General features: G+C 35.6%; 1 protein-coding gene and 1 long non-coding RNA gene across 2 annotated transcripts; both read right to left on the minus strand.

The window, feature by feature from the left end:
* Nucleotides 1-427: 427 nt before the first annotated feature.
* LOC132902386 (uncharacterized) lies at nucleotides 428-2,470 on the minus strand. The gene is made up of 3 exons (XR_009657114.1): nucleotides 2,399-2,470; nucleotides 997-1,059; nucleotides 428-681 (listed from the first exon to the last, which is right to left on the minus strand). It is a non-coding gene; the product is annotated as an uncharacterized LOC132902386 (long non-coding RNA).
* A 7,974-nt stretch (nucleotides 2,471-10,444) lies between these two features.
* On the minus strand, nucleotides 10,445-19,228 carry LOC106143165 (EGF domain-specific O-linked N-acetylglucosamine transferase). Its single transcript, XM_060945999.1, has 8 exons — nucleotides 18,785-19,228; nucleotides 18,098-18,188; nucleotides 16,851-16,951; nucleotides 16,522-16,698; nucleotides 16,099-16,373; nucleotides 15,298-15,632; nucleotides 14,448-14,550; nucleotides 10,445-13,590 (listed from the first exon to the last, which is right to left on the minus strand). The coding sequence occupies exons 1-8, from the start codon at nucleotides 19,101-19,103 to the stop codon at nucleotides 13,423-13,425; spliced, it is 1,569 nt and encodes a 522-aa protein (XP_060801982.1). The 5' UTR covers nucleotides 19,104-19,228; the 3' UTR covers nucleotides 10,445-13,422.
* Between the last annotated feature and the right edge of the window lie 165 nt (nucleotides 19,229-19,393).

Here is a 19,393-nt window from a genome sequence, read left to right on the forward strand (position 1 = left end):
TTAATACTCACGTCATACATATTAAATATACGAGCTCAGCTTAAAGCTCATTATTTTTGGATGAAAATATGATATCCTTTGGATTATGTCACTGTGGAAAGTTCTGAATATCCATCACATACATATATTTTAAATACCAAATCGTTTTTATACTTTCATGGTCATAAATTCGTAATGATAGAGGTATGATATCAAGTTATAAATAATAAGCTAACAAAAAAAAGGTAAATTTTCACCGCAAAAGCATTAAGCCGATTTTGATTTACACGGGCATAACAAGGGCTACTGTTCAGCCTTCAAACGATAATGGAACCGAATGATGTGCAGATGGAAATGAATTAAGTTAGTACATAATAAAGAAATAATTTTATTGGTACAATCAAAATGCAAACTTCAATTAAATAGTAATAGATGAAGTTATCTCTAGTAGCACAACATCTTGATTAGTGCAAGGGAATAAAATTAACAGACCATTTGTAATGTTGCACAAAGATTTGATGCACTGCGACACGTTTTATTTTGATCATTTTAGTTCAATATAACCAGTCAAATAATTGAAAATGGTAACGGTGTGATTTATGCAAATCGATAGCTTGACGTTCAATTTAAACTGTGAGGCACGTTGCGCCTGCGGCGATGCCGGCCATTAGGCGCTTCGCAGGACACGCGCTGACTGCCGCCCTGTCACAAAATAAAGAAAGTATATAATTAACGTAAATCGACGTTTCATAAAAAATTTGGAAAATAAAATGAGTTATAAGTATAATTTGACATGACTATCTTTCGAAGAAAACAGTGAATTATTGTTATAATGACACTCTTTTTCTACTACTAAGCATCTACAGTTCTAGTTCGAAGAAAGGATGTAAGAGTGTATTTAACAAAAAGAATATTACTTCTTAAAAATAACAATGCCATCAGTGAATAAAAAAACGGAACAAAGCTTAAGTAATGCAAGCTTAACAGACATAATTTCGCATAAATAACATAACTTACCTAATTATATGTTACTAGCTCTTACAAAATTAGCGCCACTTACGCGCACGAAATTAACGCCACCTACAAAAGAATACAAATTTTTAGCACATCTCACTGGAACTATAATTTTTACCGGGATGAAAAGAAGTCTATGACCTTTTTAAACTCTATATTATACCTACTCGTAAATACGCAATTTCAAGAATACTGGCTCAGTAGATAACACGGAAAGATGTAACAAACAAACCAACAAGCTCACTTTCGCATTAATGATATTAGTTGGGATCGCTTAGTTTGTAGTTTCTGCGGCAAATTTTACGACTTAGGTAACTATGTAGAAAAAAAATTGAGTTGATATGTAATTGGAGTTGCACATTTATACTCCCTTTAGTTTTTTTTAGTTTTATCTCGCGCATCGAACTTCTACGTCCACAACGCCATGCTATCTCCGCATCACATACAATGTGTAATAATATCAATCTGCTTATAGGTAACAAGTGTAAAAGCTTTACTATCAAACAATCTTATTCATTAGTAGAATTTGTTGATTAATAATCTGATTAAAAATAAGCTTCTATAAAAAAGTGGCCTACATTATGTAACAGCTTTATTGCCGGGTATGAGTTTTCGGGAAATGACAATTTCGTGTCTCCGTATCATTTCCCAAATTCATAAATGTGAAAAAACATAACCATACTGACCTGATAGCGAAGAAAGCACATAATGTCTGCCCGCTTCTCTTTCCACTTGGATTGTAGGTATAAGTCAGTCAAGGGAAAGACTTATAGAATTCTTTTATAGTTATTATTTAAGTGATGGGTTACTTTCCTTCGAGTCTTAAGACTTTAAGGCTATCGACTCTATCTACCCCGTAAAAAGTAGACAATCGATATGTATCTTAATGCAAAATATTGTAAATATCTGTTCTTTGTTAGTTACTTTTTGAATGAACGATAGTCAGAAAGTTTACCTTTACTTAAATCAAATGCAATTTTCACGTTTATTAATAATGAACTCTTATCGACAACATGTGGTACAATGGTAAAACTTCTTGCCTCTGAGCAATGCATGAAGCATTGGTATATTAATGGCTAGTTTATTTGTAATAAGCGGTTTAAATAAAACGTATATTTATTTACAATATGACAAACTATTATATTTATTAAGCTGAAAAACCATAACACAAAATTGTTTTGAGGGTAATTGCCGATGTCATTTTGACTATTTATTTGAGATCTATTGTACACTTTAAATAGCTGTAACATTGGCAAATGAACGCAATGATGGGCTTTCATAATAGAATGAATCATCTAACCTGGAGAAAGTTGCAGACGCACGAACTCCGATCGAGACACTTAAAAGATAACACCTGACAATGAACAATAAGTCACATAAGTAGGCAGGCTCGTATTGTACTTACATCCATAAGTTATCTACCTAGCAGAGCGTACAACGTACAATGCAACATATCATTTGAAATTTTAAAACGTAACAATTCTTACTTAGGCCAAGAAAAGCACTCGACGCGGTAAGAGAAGAACCACTCGATCAATGACAATAGTTTCTGGCTCGTGGACTGTGAAGTGCTATCACGTGGCTATCACATGTCAAGGTCTTTTATTTTTGTTTACCGAATTCACCCACATGATATGATCGTTAGAATTTTTACTGTTTGCACTCAAAAATCTGGCATATGTTTAAGCGAGCAATACTCGTACCTATAATTTATTGATAGCTACCTAGTGTACTACCTAATTTAATCAAGATTATAATACACTAAGGCATGCATAGATCAACTATATAAAACCTTTTATTATTCTTCAAATTTTCTTATCATATATATGTATATATATATGATAATCATATAAATCATATATATGTATATATATGAGTACATAATAATATATTATATACTTATCGAGAAGTTTATTAATTTGGTCTTTATATTATTATTAGTATCGACCTAGTGAAATATACATACCCACTATACATTAAGGGTAGGTATCTATATATGGCTACTTCATGAATTGTGGATTTTGCTAGTCACAATCACACACACAAAGCAGTCACAATCACAAGTAACAACACGATGGGCTGTTGCAATTGTCTGTCAACGCAGCTATTTATCAATTTCATCAGAGCTCAATGTTTACTACCAGATGATTCAAAATTCACAATAGCACCTAATCGAGCACCTTGCAACCATCGTATGGCGTGAATGCTTTCTAAACATTTGACAGTAATGTGACCTTGCCTGTTTAATTGAGTCCTACTTGGACACAGACAGTTATTGGGATATGCCAATAATACCTTGACATGTTGGGTCATTCGCTTACTTTTTACGTAGGTATAGATATCTCAAGATTATAGTTGACTGACATAAAATCATAGCAACATTCACCTTTGAACTATTTGAATGGATATCATAAAGATATTTCTTTGTGTCATTTACTTAGGTATACGTATTTCGACAATCAAAATGTTTTCGCAATTACACTATGGAAAAGTAAATAGAATAAAATATAAACTGAAATGGTTTGGAAGACTGAAGAATGTGACTTATCTGACCTATGTTCCTCAAGTGAAACATTTCATCTCAACTCATCTACTTGGTACTTATTATATTTTTTATCTGAAGAAATTTTTTTGCTGTTATAAATAAATAAGACGAAATAGTTAAATTACGACGAAACCTTTCGAGAAAAGGAAGATAGTGCTCTTGCGCTTTGTTTGGCTAATCTTGACGGGGGCACTACAGTGCCCTTAGACATGTGATCTCTTTACTTACTTTGGACAAATTTCAACATATCTAATTTACTATTTCAAAATGAGCGCGTAACTACGTTATATAAAAATATACCTTGCAATTTAACCTTAGGATTAGGAGCCATATGGTGTACAATCCTGGAAGAACATAGGTTTCAATACATTTCATAATAATGAAGCGACTTCTGTTTGACCTACGTGCCTTTTGAACAGGGGAATCATACCTTTATTCATTTTATCACGTCTATATCCCTTGCGGGGTAGACAGACTCAGCAATCTTGAAAGACTGACAAGCCACGTTCAGCTGTTAGGCTTAATGGTAGAATTGAGATTGAATTCATAGTGTCAGGTTGCTAGTCCATCGCCTAAAAAAAATACCAAATTTATAAGCCAATCCCTTGGCCGCCTTTTACGACATCCATGGGAAAGATTTTCAGTGATCCTATTATTTTATATTATGAGTGCCGTGAACCAAACAGGGGAACCAGCTTGGATAATGGTATTGTTGCGTTGCACTAGGAATAATAGACATCTACGGCAGAAATGAAGTGGCAGATTTTCCGGGATTTGCACGACGCACATAGATTATTAATATATATGTAAGTACATACAACGTGATAAGGGAATGTTGTGATGTGAAAGAAGATGTAGTTACAGGAATAGAGAAGGGTATGTTAAGATGGTTTGATCGTGTGGAGAGGATGAATGAAAGCAGGTTGACTAAGCAGATATACAAGGAGAGTATGGAGAGAAAGGTCGGAGTGGGAAGGCCTACACGAACGTATTTTGATTAAATTAAGGACGTCCTGGTAAGGGGTCAGGTCAAGAGTACCCGAAACCGTTGAGCTTGCATGAAGAGAGTTATGAGTGGATGAAGCGAAGGAAGTATGCAGAGATTGTGGCAAGTGGAAAGAGGTAGTCTCTGCATACCCCCCGGGAAAGAGGCGTGATCTTATGTATGTATGTACGTACATGTTAAATGTGCACATGCCCGTAGGGACCCGGTCATTTGGGAGGCATTCATGGGGCCGAAGCCAACACGAAGAGGCCCTTTGGTACCTTTTACACACCAACGGACAGCCCTCACAGCTGCCAAACTATTGCCAGAGAGGGATTTACTTGGTCTGGGTCATGCGGATGAGATGCTAGTGGATTAGATTACTGGGATATGGAGTGAGATACGGACATCTGCCTCGAAAATCGCTGCTCATTAGCTATGCAATAGCCTGTGGGCACCCTAATAGGCCACCATGCGGCGGCCAGGGCTCAACACGTTAAAAGCAGCTATAGGATGGAGGAGGAGGTATGACCCCGTGCTGGTTTCCCCATTATTACGCCATTACGTGCAATACTAGTGATAGTGTCACTGTGTGTAAATGTGTGTATCGCGCATGTCTGTATATTCCCCAGGAGGTGGTGGAGGACGTGGTGTCGCCGCTCACCAACGGCTTCGCCACAAGCCGTCCCGCGGCAACTAACTGCACTGGGAAGGAAACCCTTCCACACAGGGCGATGGGGTCGTCACGTCCCTACGCCTATATATGTACTATTATTTATGTGCTCTAGATTTATTTAAACAAATAGACAGCCAGCTAATGAAGTACAATTGATACAACACAAAAACGACACAAAAACTTCGGCAACATTCCAGATTGTCGTTACTAAAACAAATTTGGGTTAGACCATATCTAAGCTAATTAGGAAGACATACCTCTACAAACGTATCATAAGCAACTGGTTTTCTCCACATTGTTGGTCAACTTACATTGAGTCACGCATCCCTCATCAGCTTGACGCGATTGACACCATGTCGTGTCGAGTCGCGTGCGCACTTGCGACCGCGACAGGACAGTGCTGCCGCCACCCGCTCCACTTCATCGTGTCGCCGCTATCGCTTTCACGTCGTGGTTATCGCCCCACTGATAATCTGCATAGTGCGAACCGTTATTGAAAGCCACGGTACTAGTTTGTGCGTGAAGGCTACAATAGCGGCACTTTAATCTGATATTTATTGACCGAGAGATCGAATGAGGCTGTAGTGAACGACCCAAATCTGGTGCTAATAATGCGTGTATGCAGTAGGTAGGTAATTTGCCACAATACACATTTTATCAGGCAATTTGACACAATATAATTTCATAAAAGCATCTATTTCTAATTTTGGTAATATCTACCTACACAACTGTATTATGAGCTTCTTGTAGTGTTACCTCCAGTTAAATCATTTCAGTTACGGTTTGAAGGGCGTTGGGTGTTATTAAAATAAATTGCCAATTTTGAAATACAAAGTTCATAAAATTAAAAAGAGTTAAACATTAATGCTGGGCGTGGGATGGTGGCAAGCGGCAGGACGCGCGCGCGCCCTATCAATGATCAATTTTGGTTCCGACGAGATTATCTTTTGATCGGCGCAATTTCTCTTCGGTCTTGTTCTTGATACCATCGGAAGAACAACGGTTTGCATCGTTCTGCATAATTATAAACCTGGGATTTAATCCATGAATTCGCCGTACTCGTATGAGTAAATATGAGTGGCGATACCTTATCTGAAGATAAACATTACAAAGTTATTTTATCTGTTACAACAAGAGAATTTAGAATATATTGCTTGCAAGTATTACTTTCAAAACTTATAATCAACACAATAATTAATAATGATTTCAGAAAATTTTACTATCTAACCATGATAAACGTGGAAATTAATAATTGTATTGGTACCATAAAATCGAGAGCGCGGATCACAAGGAGGCGGCTGAAATAGAGAGCAAAGCAATCACAAACAATTTTCTATTACTATTTCTCGTTGGACATATTCCGACAACAAACACGATCGTCCCAAGCCGTGGGAATGCCCCAGTCGAGTAACGGACAGACGGACAAATGATGTTGGCCGATCTATTGCCTGTAATTGATGACGACTATTGTACGCTTTTGAAAGAGCCCACGAATGTTTGTCTTCGTTTTGTTACCTTCTGTTTGTTTGTTACTTTTGTTAATCTGAAGTTGTTGCCTTAATTCGCGGTACCATTAACAAATTAACGCTCGTCGACGTAAGATTAATTCTTTCTATTATAGGCAGAGCTAACAGTGCCGTTAGTCCACTTGACATAGTAGACACGCGTTAAACAATTGATCTAATGTTAACAGGTTCAATAAAAATCTGATGCTGGAGCAACATAAAATAAGCCTTCAATAAGAATAGGTTTGATAACAAGTCCATCATCATATCGAAGTAGTCCGAACTAAGGTACCTATAATAACAGACTATTACCTACTTATAAAAGTACTTTTTTACGTTAACGGAATATTTATATTCTATGGTGCGGGGGAATCAAGTTCAAAAAGTGAATTTCTTACCGTAGGTACACAGGTACAGGTTATATACTATAAAAAACTGTAATTTTTTTCTGGTCTTTTCATACTGAAACCTAATATGTTTCTAACTCACAGAAGTAAAGTCAGTTACTCCTTGTCATAGATATAAGTTAATAATTATCGAGTATATTACCGGAACCGGAGTATAGCCCTCTCTCGGAACTTTTTTGCACAAAAAATGATACCTTCCAACATTTATATCTATCCTCTATTTGGAAAAATGCTTTCGTACACCTTTAACCAAAAAATCCAACCCTACTTCCTTTTCTAATTACCGTCCTATATCCATCCTCCTATTTTTGTCTAAAATTCTTAAACGCTTAGTTCAGTAACAGTTAAACGGGTTCCTTCGGCTGAATCATATTCTTAATACCTATCAGTCAGGATTCCGTGCAGGACACAATACTACGTCGGCCCTTATCACTATCAGTGAAGACATCCGTCTTGCTATGGATAATTCACAGATGACAATCCTCACATACAAATATACATACATATGGTCACGTCTATGTCCCTTGCGGGGTAGACAGAGCCAACAGTGTTGAAAAGACGGAATGGCCACGTTCAGCTATTTGGCTTAATGATAGAATTGAGATTCAAATAGTGACAGGTTGCTAGCCCATCGCCTAAAAAGAATCCCAAGTTTGTAAGCCTATCCCTAAGACAATCCTCACATTACAAGATTTAACGAATGCCTTCAACACGGTCGTCCTTCGGTTATTATGTGGTTCACTTCGTACCTCAGTGGCCGTCAGCAGTGTATCCGTATTGACGATAACCTATCGTCGTGGTGTCACATCTTGGCGGAGGTACCTCAAGGCGGTGTTCTCTCTCCTTTATTGTTCTCGCTTTTTATTAACCGTATCTCTTCGGTCTTCCTACCACCTTTTGCGGATGATCTTCAAATTTATTGTCATTCCTCCTCGGATGGTTTGCGTTCTGTAATATGCGACTATTAACACCGATTTGATGTGCATATCAGACTGGAGCAGATTTTTTGGCATAAAAGTGAATCCTACCAAAACGCAAGCAATTATAATCGGCAGCCCTTATTTTGTTTCCCGTATAGACTGAAATTCTGTACCGTACAATAATGTGGTCATTCCTTTCAGTGACATGGTGAAACATTTGGGTCTTGGACATCTCACATTAATGATGTGAGCAGGAAAGTTTTTGTTGGTTGTCATAATTATGTATTTCATTTGTAGAGACATATTTTATTGTGTTTAGGTATATTTAAACTTTGCATATTATTTTATATGTACTGCGCCAATCGCCTTTTTATTTTAATTTCCTCCCACCCTAAGGTTGACTGAAAGAGATTGCTTTAGCGATAAGTCCGCCTTTGTACCTCATTACCTGTGTATTTTTTCAGTTTTTCTTTTTCTTATGGTGCAATAAAGAGTCTATTTATCTATCTCAACCACACTAACAATTAATTAAAAGTAAAAAACAGACACCTGTACTCGTGGATTATAAAAAGAAAGGGGAAGAACCTATTAGTAGACTTCTATATAAAGTTAGTGGCAAAGTGGAAAGCTATAGCGTCTGTCCCTTGGCCCGATAAGCCCCTCCAAATTGAAGTCTCCATCAGTTCAGTGCAAATTAATGCAGGCATTTCCATAACTGGCTTCAGTTAGCTGGCCGTATTGAAGATTATGATGAGTTAGTTGTTTTATTTTTATGCGACTTTTCGCATATATGTAGGTATAAGCGTAGTAGAAGTATGACGCTTCAAATTTGTTAAAAGTGCTACGACGCTAAATTGTTGTAGCAACTGTCCTACGGCGTAGCATATATGAAGATGTTAGTAGTTATGATGAACTAGAATGTAGAGTGCATTAAAAAAGATATTTTATATGATGCCTCATCAATGCCTTAAAATACAAATTTTACCAGAAATTCAATCAAGGAACACTGTAATCAATTGAATATTACTACTTTCATAGGCCGATGCTTCAACCACCTAAGTTCCAACAGCTAAAGGATCAACAGATACAGAGCGAAATAGTTTATTTTTCCCTTTCGTGTCCGTAGCACTCTTACATAACATTTCTCATTGCTTTATCAGGTGTTGTATTACAAATTTCAGCATTTGTTAAAGACAACATGTAAGGCTTTGGCAAATAATGCTGAAAGCCAAGACTAACGAAGGCTAGCAAAAAGCATTTGTTGGTCCGGTAAGTACTTACTTACAGAAAAGACTGGCTGCCTGACTACGAACCACTTTTGGTATTATTACGGCACCTAGTCACAGGTAAATTAATATTATTTCTCTTTCTCATCAGAAGTATGAGGTGATTTTTTGTTCTTTGATTCATAATTTTCTCTAAGTACGTAACAAAGTTCAGTATCATTTATCAAGTAAACGTCCAACATTGTAAGTATTTATATAATTGATGCCGCAAGATAAATAAAAACATTAGCAACAGGTTTGCATAAATGTTGCGTAGGACCACGTCGACTGGAATTATAGATGTCTTCATTCAAAATTGCAGTAAGGGTGGTAGGCGAGTGGGTGATAAATATAGAAAATAGCGCTGTGCGCCGGCGCCTGCGATTGCTATCAACGACATGAATCAGAGGCGTCGTCGCATCGGCGACCACCGGGCACGTTGCCACCGGCCGAGCCTATCGAATGCTTACTATGCATTTATGTTATGAAAGTAATATTTTTCCTATAGTTGGTTTAACTACATCCTTTATATAAGTCATTAAATTGATGTACATACAAGTTCTTTAGCATATCCAGATCCTAAAGACATGAATTTGAGTTCCCTGTTTAACATGAAGGTTGACTGTTAAATACTAATAGTTGTGGCATATTAAGTATTTTAAGGAAACGTTACAACTGAATTTATACAATAAAGTTTAAATAAATATAAACAAACTTCTTATAAATATTTAGCCCAAGCCATATTTAATTTAGCCCGCACTGAAAATTTAGCCTAAGGCCCCGAGGTAAAAACGGTAGGGCAGGCTACTATACCGTATTAACTAATAACTAAAATTTCATATAGAACGTAGGTAGTCATTGATAGGGCCCTTTCCTCTTGGTCATACTAATTTGTCATACCAGGTTGACTTCAAGAATTGTAAAAGATTGTGGTCTACATAATCCCTTAGAATTCTTACTTTAGTCTTTTAATTAATCCTAGCTTCCGCCAGCGTATTCTCTCGCGTGTAAATTGGAGCCCTTGAAAAGCTTTTGCGTCGTGACAGTTGCAAATGTACTAACAAACGTTCGCAGATATACTTATTAGTAGAAAAGAAGACTAATTTAAAAAGTGTCCTTATTTATTAGTAAAACAACATTCATTCCATTTTAGTACAAATTTAATACAAACAATAAAAATCATATTATAAATCACAAAAAAATACTGTGAGTAATATAGAATTAGTAAATTCTTTTAATATCAAATTCGTAAAAGCATACACAAATATTATACACAATATATAAGTAAAAAAACCATAAGCGTAATCCCTATCCAGATCTTAAGTACGTAGGTATAAAAGTCTACGAATGTCGTTAATTTATTACACTTTTAATTATACAACAAGTTTGAAAACATTACCTAAATATAAAGATACGTCTTTTCAGATACCTGGTGATGGAAAAATTCCCTCCTAGGAACAAGTTCGCCGTTGTGCATTAATATTTTTGTCATACTATGTACTTTTGTAAATTTGTTATGTTATATTAAAGTATTTACGAACAAATAACCTACTTACTAATCATTAGCGTGAGTTAAAAATTTATAATTTTAAATTGTCACCATAAAAATAATTTAATAACCTACGTGTTAATACTACGTGAGTAATTTAGAGTTTCAGTTTTATCTGAGCACAAATGTAACAATATGGACCAGCCTAAATATATGTGAACATTATAATATCTAACACAAAAATTTCCAGAATATTATCAGGTCTTAAATTTTATTGCAATAAATGGTTTGTTTTATGCCGCGATACGATCAAGTTAAAGCAAAAAGTTATGAGCACAGTGCCCGCGGCGGTGGCGGCATGGGTCATTCATTTAATTCTACTCTGTAAACACTGCCTTCTCATTATGCAATTGTTTTCCGATTTATGAGTACTTACAAAAAGATAAGAGATATGATTGAATATTTTATTTTTAGGTTTCCTTTATCTTAATTTTATTGATCATCTAATTTAACAAAATCAGAAATCGTCAAACAATAACGATGCAGAATTCGTAAAAAAATAAACTTACTCATACAATGGTATATTATTAACATTGCAAAACCTGTTTTGCAATCTGTCCTAACTTACTCACTTGACAAACTATTTGTTGCTGTTACATAAACGGAGGACTTTTACACTATCAAAGAAAAGCATTCATATGCATATCAATACCAAAATTGTTGTGGGGATTTTATGACTTTATTGCACAAAATTACTGGAGGGATTCCGCGGATTAACCGTAACAGTACATGTCAATAACTCAAGTGGACGTGCAACTCCCGTCCGATGTTATGAACGATTTATCTGAATATCGCGGACTGTAATTATGGAACTTGCGTTCGAATGCGCTGTTACAATTAAACTAGCGGTGCATTCGCCAAATAATAAATAAAAAAGATTACATCAATAACATTCATCGCCCTTTTTGAGATTATGCATGCTTGTTTCAATTAACATTTCGTTAAATCAGTTTTTGATATTCGACGCCATGATATTATAATTATAATCGAGTCATAACCGAGTAATATGTACTTATAAATCCCTACTAATATTAAAAAATGTGAAAGTAACTCTGTTTGTCTGTCGAGTCTGATTGTCGTTCACGCCTAAACCACTGAAACGATTTGGATGAAATTTGGTACAGAGATAGAGTTGACTCTGTGGAATAAAATATACTTAGGTATATTTTCTTGAACAAAAAGGGGGAGAACGGGTTTAAAGCTGTATAACTGAACGACGATTGACAATGAACTTTTACCTCGTACGAAGTTGCGGGTAACAGCCAGTCGTATATATGTATGTGATGAATACTTACCATACCTAATGAAAATATCCTGTATCACAGTGATCATATAGCGCTCACTTATTACTAGTGCAATAATGATATGTATAGATGAAATCGTAATAATCTAATAACAATAAAAAGTAACAAGACTTCATGTGTCGCATTGGGGTTGAACAGTATTTCAAATGTAAAATCTAAAAAAAAATATTCGGAAATTGTAATTTGATAAAATAAATGACGTACCTAAGAACTTTTGTTAGGTAATCTTACAATATAAACAGATTTCGCTTTCAGTAAAGAAAAGGCAAATAGGCAGTAAAAAAAAAATTAATTGACATGTCTCATCTCAACTCCATACATCCTAAATCATGACTTTATCTCTTACGGGGTCGACAGAAGAACAGTCCCGAAAAGACTCAAAAGCCACGTTCATCTAGATAGCTTAAATGGCAGTAACGTATGACAAAAATAACAAAAAATTGTACTTTTAACTACACTATCGACACACATTCTGGACGGAATTTAAACGTAGATACGTTAAAATACTGGAATGACTTAGACATATTCATAAACGCGAATTTATATGAGATTTAATCAGCGCCACCTAGTGGTAACGCGATAGCACTAATGCAACTCCATACAAACTCGCGTTTACTTGCTTGACGCGTTTGACCGAGTAAAACTCGCACTAACCGCTCTGACCGATGTCCATAATTAAAAAATATTTTGCTAAAAAAATCGATGTAGGAGATCTGTATATAACAAACTGAAGCCAAAAAAGGGACTTCTAGAATTTCTGTCGGTGTTTCTGTCTGTATGTTTGTACTCGCAGCACGCGAAAACTAAAGCTCCGATCTGAAGTTTACTAAGATGTTGATCTGGATATGTTCTAAGGCTTGATCCAACTTAAAAAAAATGGTACCTACAATACCTCTTTCCTCACCCTTCTAAGTCAGCTTATTTTCGTTTTACAGAGTATTAAGTCGCGAGTAAAAAATATTATCGAACAACTTTCAAAATTGTCCTAATTGTCAATTACTTTACAGTATAAAAAATTATAAAATATGGTGCATAATTTTAGATTTCACAAAATTTACCTATATTAATGTATTGATCAGTAGATACTGATATGATATGTTTACTTTTTGAGGACAGTGTCCTCAATAAGTAAACGTAACGAACTGAGCCAAACACAACCTATAGTTTGGAGAGAATCGACCTACGAGCCTCGAATAAACTAAAATAATAAAGCTACGAAATAAAGTAATGACTTCATTGATGCTTTCAGTGTACAGTTATCGCGGATGTAAAATCACAGTTCTTCGTGTGATCTCTTCAGAAGAGAAGCATCCACGAAGTTGTTGAAGTCCTGCCTCTTGCGTACGTGCTCGGCGCACTTGGCGACCAGTCTCAGGAACTCGGCCACGTCGAAAGAATAGTTCGTGAACTTCGCGTGGGATCCGCCCCCAGGGCCACGACCCTGACGAAACAAAACGTTAGAATGGCAACACAGTTTACACTGTGCTTTGTGATTTCTGACACTTTAGAATAGGACCAGTCTATCTTTATTCCATGGATGTCTTACTATGACTAAGGGAACAGGCACATTCATCTAGTACAGCTTTTAGCATGATTCATTATGGGTCGAGTTAGAGTACCTAGTAAAGTTTGCGACGATAGACAGACTGACGAGAGTCCCGCGTGTAAAAACTTGACTTTCCCAATCCAGGATTATAATGAAAATGCGTACTCCGGGCTCTTCTCTAGAAGTCAGGATATAACCGGGATTAGCGCCAAGAAGACAAAATGGTGACACAGTTTGAAATTAACACGCACTTATTTGGTTCTTTCGTGGAAGTAATATAAATACGTATATATTTTATTTTACTTCCAGGACTTATAAGCATTTCTAAATCAACATTACAATAAAATCACTCCATATCTTTCCCATGGATGTCGTAAAAAGGATATGTTTATAACCTTGGGATTCCTCTTGTAGGCAATGGATTAGCAACCAGTCACTATGAATCTCAATTATATCATAAAGCCAAACAGCTGAACGTGGCCTTTCAGTCTTTTTAACTGTTATTGGCTCTCTTCTGACTGTTGGCTTTGTCTAACCCGCAAAGAATACAGACGTGACTATATGTATGTATGTTTAATTATTGTGCCATATTTAGGCCGGCACTTGAAAAATGGGTCAATCAAAGAAAGATAAAAATACAAACTATAAATGCAACAGAACAGACAAAAAGACAACCTGACAAAAGGTTCTTTTTTAGGTTTGGAAACTGAAAGATAACATTTAGGTATTACATCTATAGGTAAAATACCGACCTCGTCTTGTTGAACCAGTTTGTTTTTATCTTCCCAAGTCACGTACTTTAATCCCCGAAGTCTAGACAAATCCATGTAGCAGTTTGGATCTTCACAGTTGTACCTATAACAACAATAGTATGTTATACTTTGGAATGCACTTCCCGATTCTGTTCAAGCTGCTCCGAGCCGCGCCAGTTTTAAGTCGCACGTAGTCTAGTTGTTTCTGACTCAGTCATAAGAATGTATATGTTTGTTTAGTGTAGTTTATATGTATTAAGTATAGATTTATACTATATGTGTATGGTATAGAAAATATGTTTATGATACATTATTATTATTATCACCCACATAAAGATTCTCTGCTTAACCCAATAGTTGACTGTTAGATAATGCTATTAACATTAAGTCCGCCAATTGTACTTTACAAATTGTAATTGTTACAATAAAGAATAAATAAAATAATAATAATACACACGAAGCTAATTATAATTTGTTGCAAAATTAATTTGTAATTGTTGAAAAAATTACAACACATATGACCGGAAAGTCGGCAGTAAAACGGTTAATGTACCCAAATAAAATTGGACCGTTTACAGTCATATCCTAATACCGTGGCCGTATGTCTATAATACTGATGTTACTAAACAATACTTTTAAGGTAGACCAGGCAGTAGGCAGATATGTATAACCATGATCCAATATGGATTAAGTTTGCGGAGATCAGACAGGAGGGTCCAGGATCATGCTCATAGGCGGACCCCGGGCTTCACCCCAGTGATACAACCGGCAACAAAGCCAGGAGGTAGGTAGAAATAGCAGAGGCATTGTCATAACTATAAAAAAACATCCAAGTAGTTATGAAACTCACAATTCAAATACAGCTGCCCAATCCGGCAAGAACAGGAGATGCGTCAAACCAGCACCATGCATTCCGATAAAAACATCCGTATTGTGTGTGATTTCCAACTGTTTCTTAAAAGGAACAGTCCTATCGTACACCACGCGTTGTACGTGGTAGTCCTCGACTTTAAGTAGTGCCTTAACAAGCTCTTTTTCGTTAAGTATAGATCTGAATGTTGTGCCCCTTGAAAGCAATGTCACCCTTACTTTTTTGTTCTCTCTTATATTTAACCTTATGTTTAATGCATGCAGTATGTGCTTGGAAAATGCATGGAACAATCCACTTCCTTCACAGCCGTAGATCTAAAAAAAATTATCAAATTTAAAAATTACAATTTTTTAATTATATATTCAATAAGACTTTAAAAAGTATCGTGGTAAAGTTTAATTTCAAAATATAAGCATGCACATGCTCTTGACGTCAGTTCCAGACTGCGTCATAGCTGACGCGCTTATGTCCACTCCCGTCTTTTCGCTGCAGCCTTTGCAGGGCAACCTAACTCATAGGTATTGACTGCATGGTTACAAGGCCGTTTTTGAAGACCATTTATATTTTTATAGTATTGTACTTTGTGGTTTCCGGTACCAAAAGAAAAAACAAGACCACTACATGTCTTTCCAATGGATGTTGTTTAAGGCGACTAAGAGATACGACTTAAACTTGGAGTTCTTTTTTTTAGGGATGGACTAGCAGCCTGTCCCTATTTGAATCTCATTTCTATTATTAAGCCAATTTATATGTATGTTCCACTCAAAACTTTATACTCACCACAGGTGTATTGTAGTAGAGTCCAAATATCATACGCGGCAAAAGTGGAAATACAACATTTTTAAAACACACCACTTTGCCTCTAAATGTTTTTAAATCCCAAATGGGGTTGTTTGTGAATGCTTTGAATGTATCTTTAAATGCAGACTCATAGGTAAATGTCTCCCAGATGAGAATGTGGTTATCTCTTGAAAACATTGAAGGATGTGTGGAGTTTACATGCAATGAAGCATATAAGTTGAAGAAATCGCAAAAATGATGATACATGTTCACAGCTGAAATATGCAAATTGAGTGTATGTAAGTACAATTAAATATATTCGGAAATAACACTGAAAGATTAAATCTTGATATATATAGATTGTCAAATAACAAAGTTTTTATTAAACCAAAAATAAGCTCAAGAACATCAAGCAATACTTACTTGCATCCAGTTTCATGATATAAGTTGGTTTTTCTATAATTTCCTCGCAAATTCCATCAGCAATTGGTCTCTTCGAAGTTTTAACAAAATTTACCATTTCTGGTCCCCATGACTGGAGAGCACTCATATGCTCTGCTTCTTTGAGTAGCCTGTCGGAGTAAAAATTGCAAAACCCTCCTGAAAATATTTGTTCATAAACATATAATTAAGCAATATTATTTTAGAACAGCGGTTTAGTTCGCGAAAGTGGTAGTAGAAAAAGCATATAGTAAACGATGACAGATGGCTGCTTTTATTGCCCTCAACAATTAGAAACTGAAATAATTTACCTATTTGCCCAGGTCCCAAAATGTCCATCTTATAGCGTAAATTATCACCACGGCCCACAAGACTGGTAAAGTTAATCATCATATTTCTGCCGCGACAAAATCTGTGAAATTAAGAGCAACATTGTAACTTAATTTTCATCAATATATATCCATCATAAAACAAGTTCTTGCCGCGACTTTATCAACCGCAAAACAAATCTATATAGCTATATATTTTCTAATAATTTGTATATTATTGATTGATTAACTGTTCAAAATTGCTAATGATAGATATAGTATGACCTAAGTCAGCAGCGTACCTAAGAGCGTCGGTGGAGGAATCAGTAAGGTGCCTGGTTAAAGCGCGGTAGCGCATAAAAGGCACCGGTTCGAATAGAATAGATTTATTTTCAAAATTAGACACAAGGTATCACTTATTGACGTCACATCACTTAAATCTAACTATAACTACTACCGCTTCCAAAGCGCATGTGTAAAAGAAGCGGCGGAACAAACTACACTGCAGCATTTTGACCGGACATCAATTTACAAATATAGATCTCTTAAATGTAAACCGTGGACGAATGCACATTATCTACATTAAAAAATTTGAATGAATATAAAACTAATGACTTCAATACAAATATTTCGACAAATAAATATAGATAGATAATGTGAAAAATGCACATGCATTTAAGAGGTCATTATGTCAAGCTCAGGCCACAAATGTTAATCATTAATACAATCCTCTATGCTGTAATAATAGGCTTTCCAACAAAGCTCATCTTTAATGATTCCCACTGCAGCCAATGTACCAATGTCTATTTTCAGAGTTATGTACATTAGTCTGGTAACTAACCGATGCTCTTATGATGAGGGAAAACATTGTGAGCAAACCTGCACATAAAGGCAACTGGAAATATAACAATATGGTTCAATATGGATTAGGTTCCCCTGCAAACCCACCCAATCCAGGATACATGGTCACCTTACCATACTTACCCCAGGCTCCTCTCCAGATTTGTAAGGATGGGAACCGGGACTATAGCCAGTAAGAAGAAGAGAATATGACCTAATACATGTTTGTCATTGTGTTTTTATGTATTTATCATAAAATATTTTGTTGTGAAAATATTTCAAACACATGTTGATCTTACATCAGCTAACTATATATATTTAATAATCTATTCTATACTTATGTCAGCTTAACTTTTACTTCTTGGAGTTACTGAGTAATCAAATAATTTAATGAGTTCACGCTAGCATACCTTAAATATTTGGAACATTCCAAAGAAGTATCATCAGGAAAAGAAGCCTCACACATTACCATCAACTCTTCAATCTGTTCCTTTACATATCCTGTAAAATAACACAAATTCCTTTTATTCCAAGACAATTGGATATTTCATAGACAATCTCGGTGTGGCTGTCCTGTGCTTACATATCATGTACAGACACCACATTTTATCTTCTATTTTGAATATGTCATGAATTTCATTTTCAAGTCATTATAATCATTAAACTGTAAATAAATCATATGATCACTATTTCCATAACAAGTATGCAAGATGAAATATAAAACTTACTTAGACAAAATCTTTAGCAATTATATTTATTCACATCCATTTATAATTTACCAGCTTCTGCATGGGGCTTCACTCCCATGGGAAATTTGGTATAAAAAGTGATATTGTTATTCCAGGTTTTATTATACTTGTATATCCAATTTCATCAAATCCGTCTAGTAGATTTTGCAAGAGTAACAAACACACTTTCACATTTATATTATTTTTATATTTTTTAAAGAAGCAAAAAAGTTTTCAGCTTATATAAGTTAGGATCCTCCCGGGTGTTTAGTCAATAGCCGAGTGTAATTAACTACAGATGTACGCAAATATTATTTATAATTTTTGGTATTACTGTAGTAATGATAAAAATTAATACTTAGTACTAACCAAAATCTGCTTGCGTGTAAAATGTTGAATATTGTGATTCTTTTGTTTTTACCCACCCACGATGATCACCTGGACATCTGGGCCTAACATGATACGATTGGGACTTATTACAACGACGTTCATAGCCCCAACAGGTTTTTAAATTTGCTGACGCTTTAAATGAACATTCTGGATCCTCTATGCAAGACTGAGCTTCACTAGGGAAAGTATTGAAGTAATATGAAACATGTTCAGGTGGCAAATTAGTAATCTTATAATAACTCGAATTAGAATAAGATAATGACATAAATACTAATACAAAGCATAATGTCAGTAACATTTCGATATTAAACAATTCTCGTTTTTATGTTACTGCTCTTGTCTGAAATAACCCTTCATAAAATCAGGAATCAACAAATACTATTGATAATAACCTAGAAAATATCCCACAAAACAAAACACCAAAACTCCAAAACAAACCTGACATTGTTGTTACCATTAATGACTTTGACAGACAGGAGGAATGAAAATTGCACATACCACAGACGTGTATATAGTATAGGGAAGCAGCGCTACATATTGGGGCCGGCCGGTGATGGCGCTCATATATCTTGTTCTATTATTTGTTCT

This window comes from Amyelois transitella, chromosome 2 (genome assembly GCF_032362555.1).
Source record: "Amyelois transitella isolate CPQ chromosome 2, ilAmyTran1.1, whole genome shotgun sequence".
NCBI lineage: Eukaryota > Metazoa > Arthropoda > Insecta > Lepidoptera > Pyralidae > Amyelois > Amyelois transitella.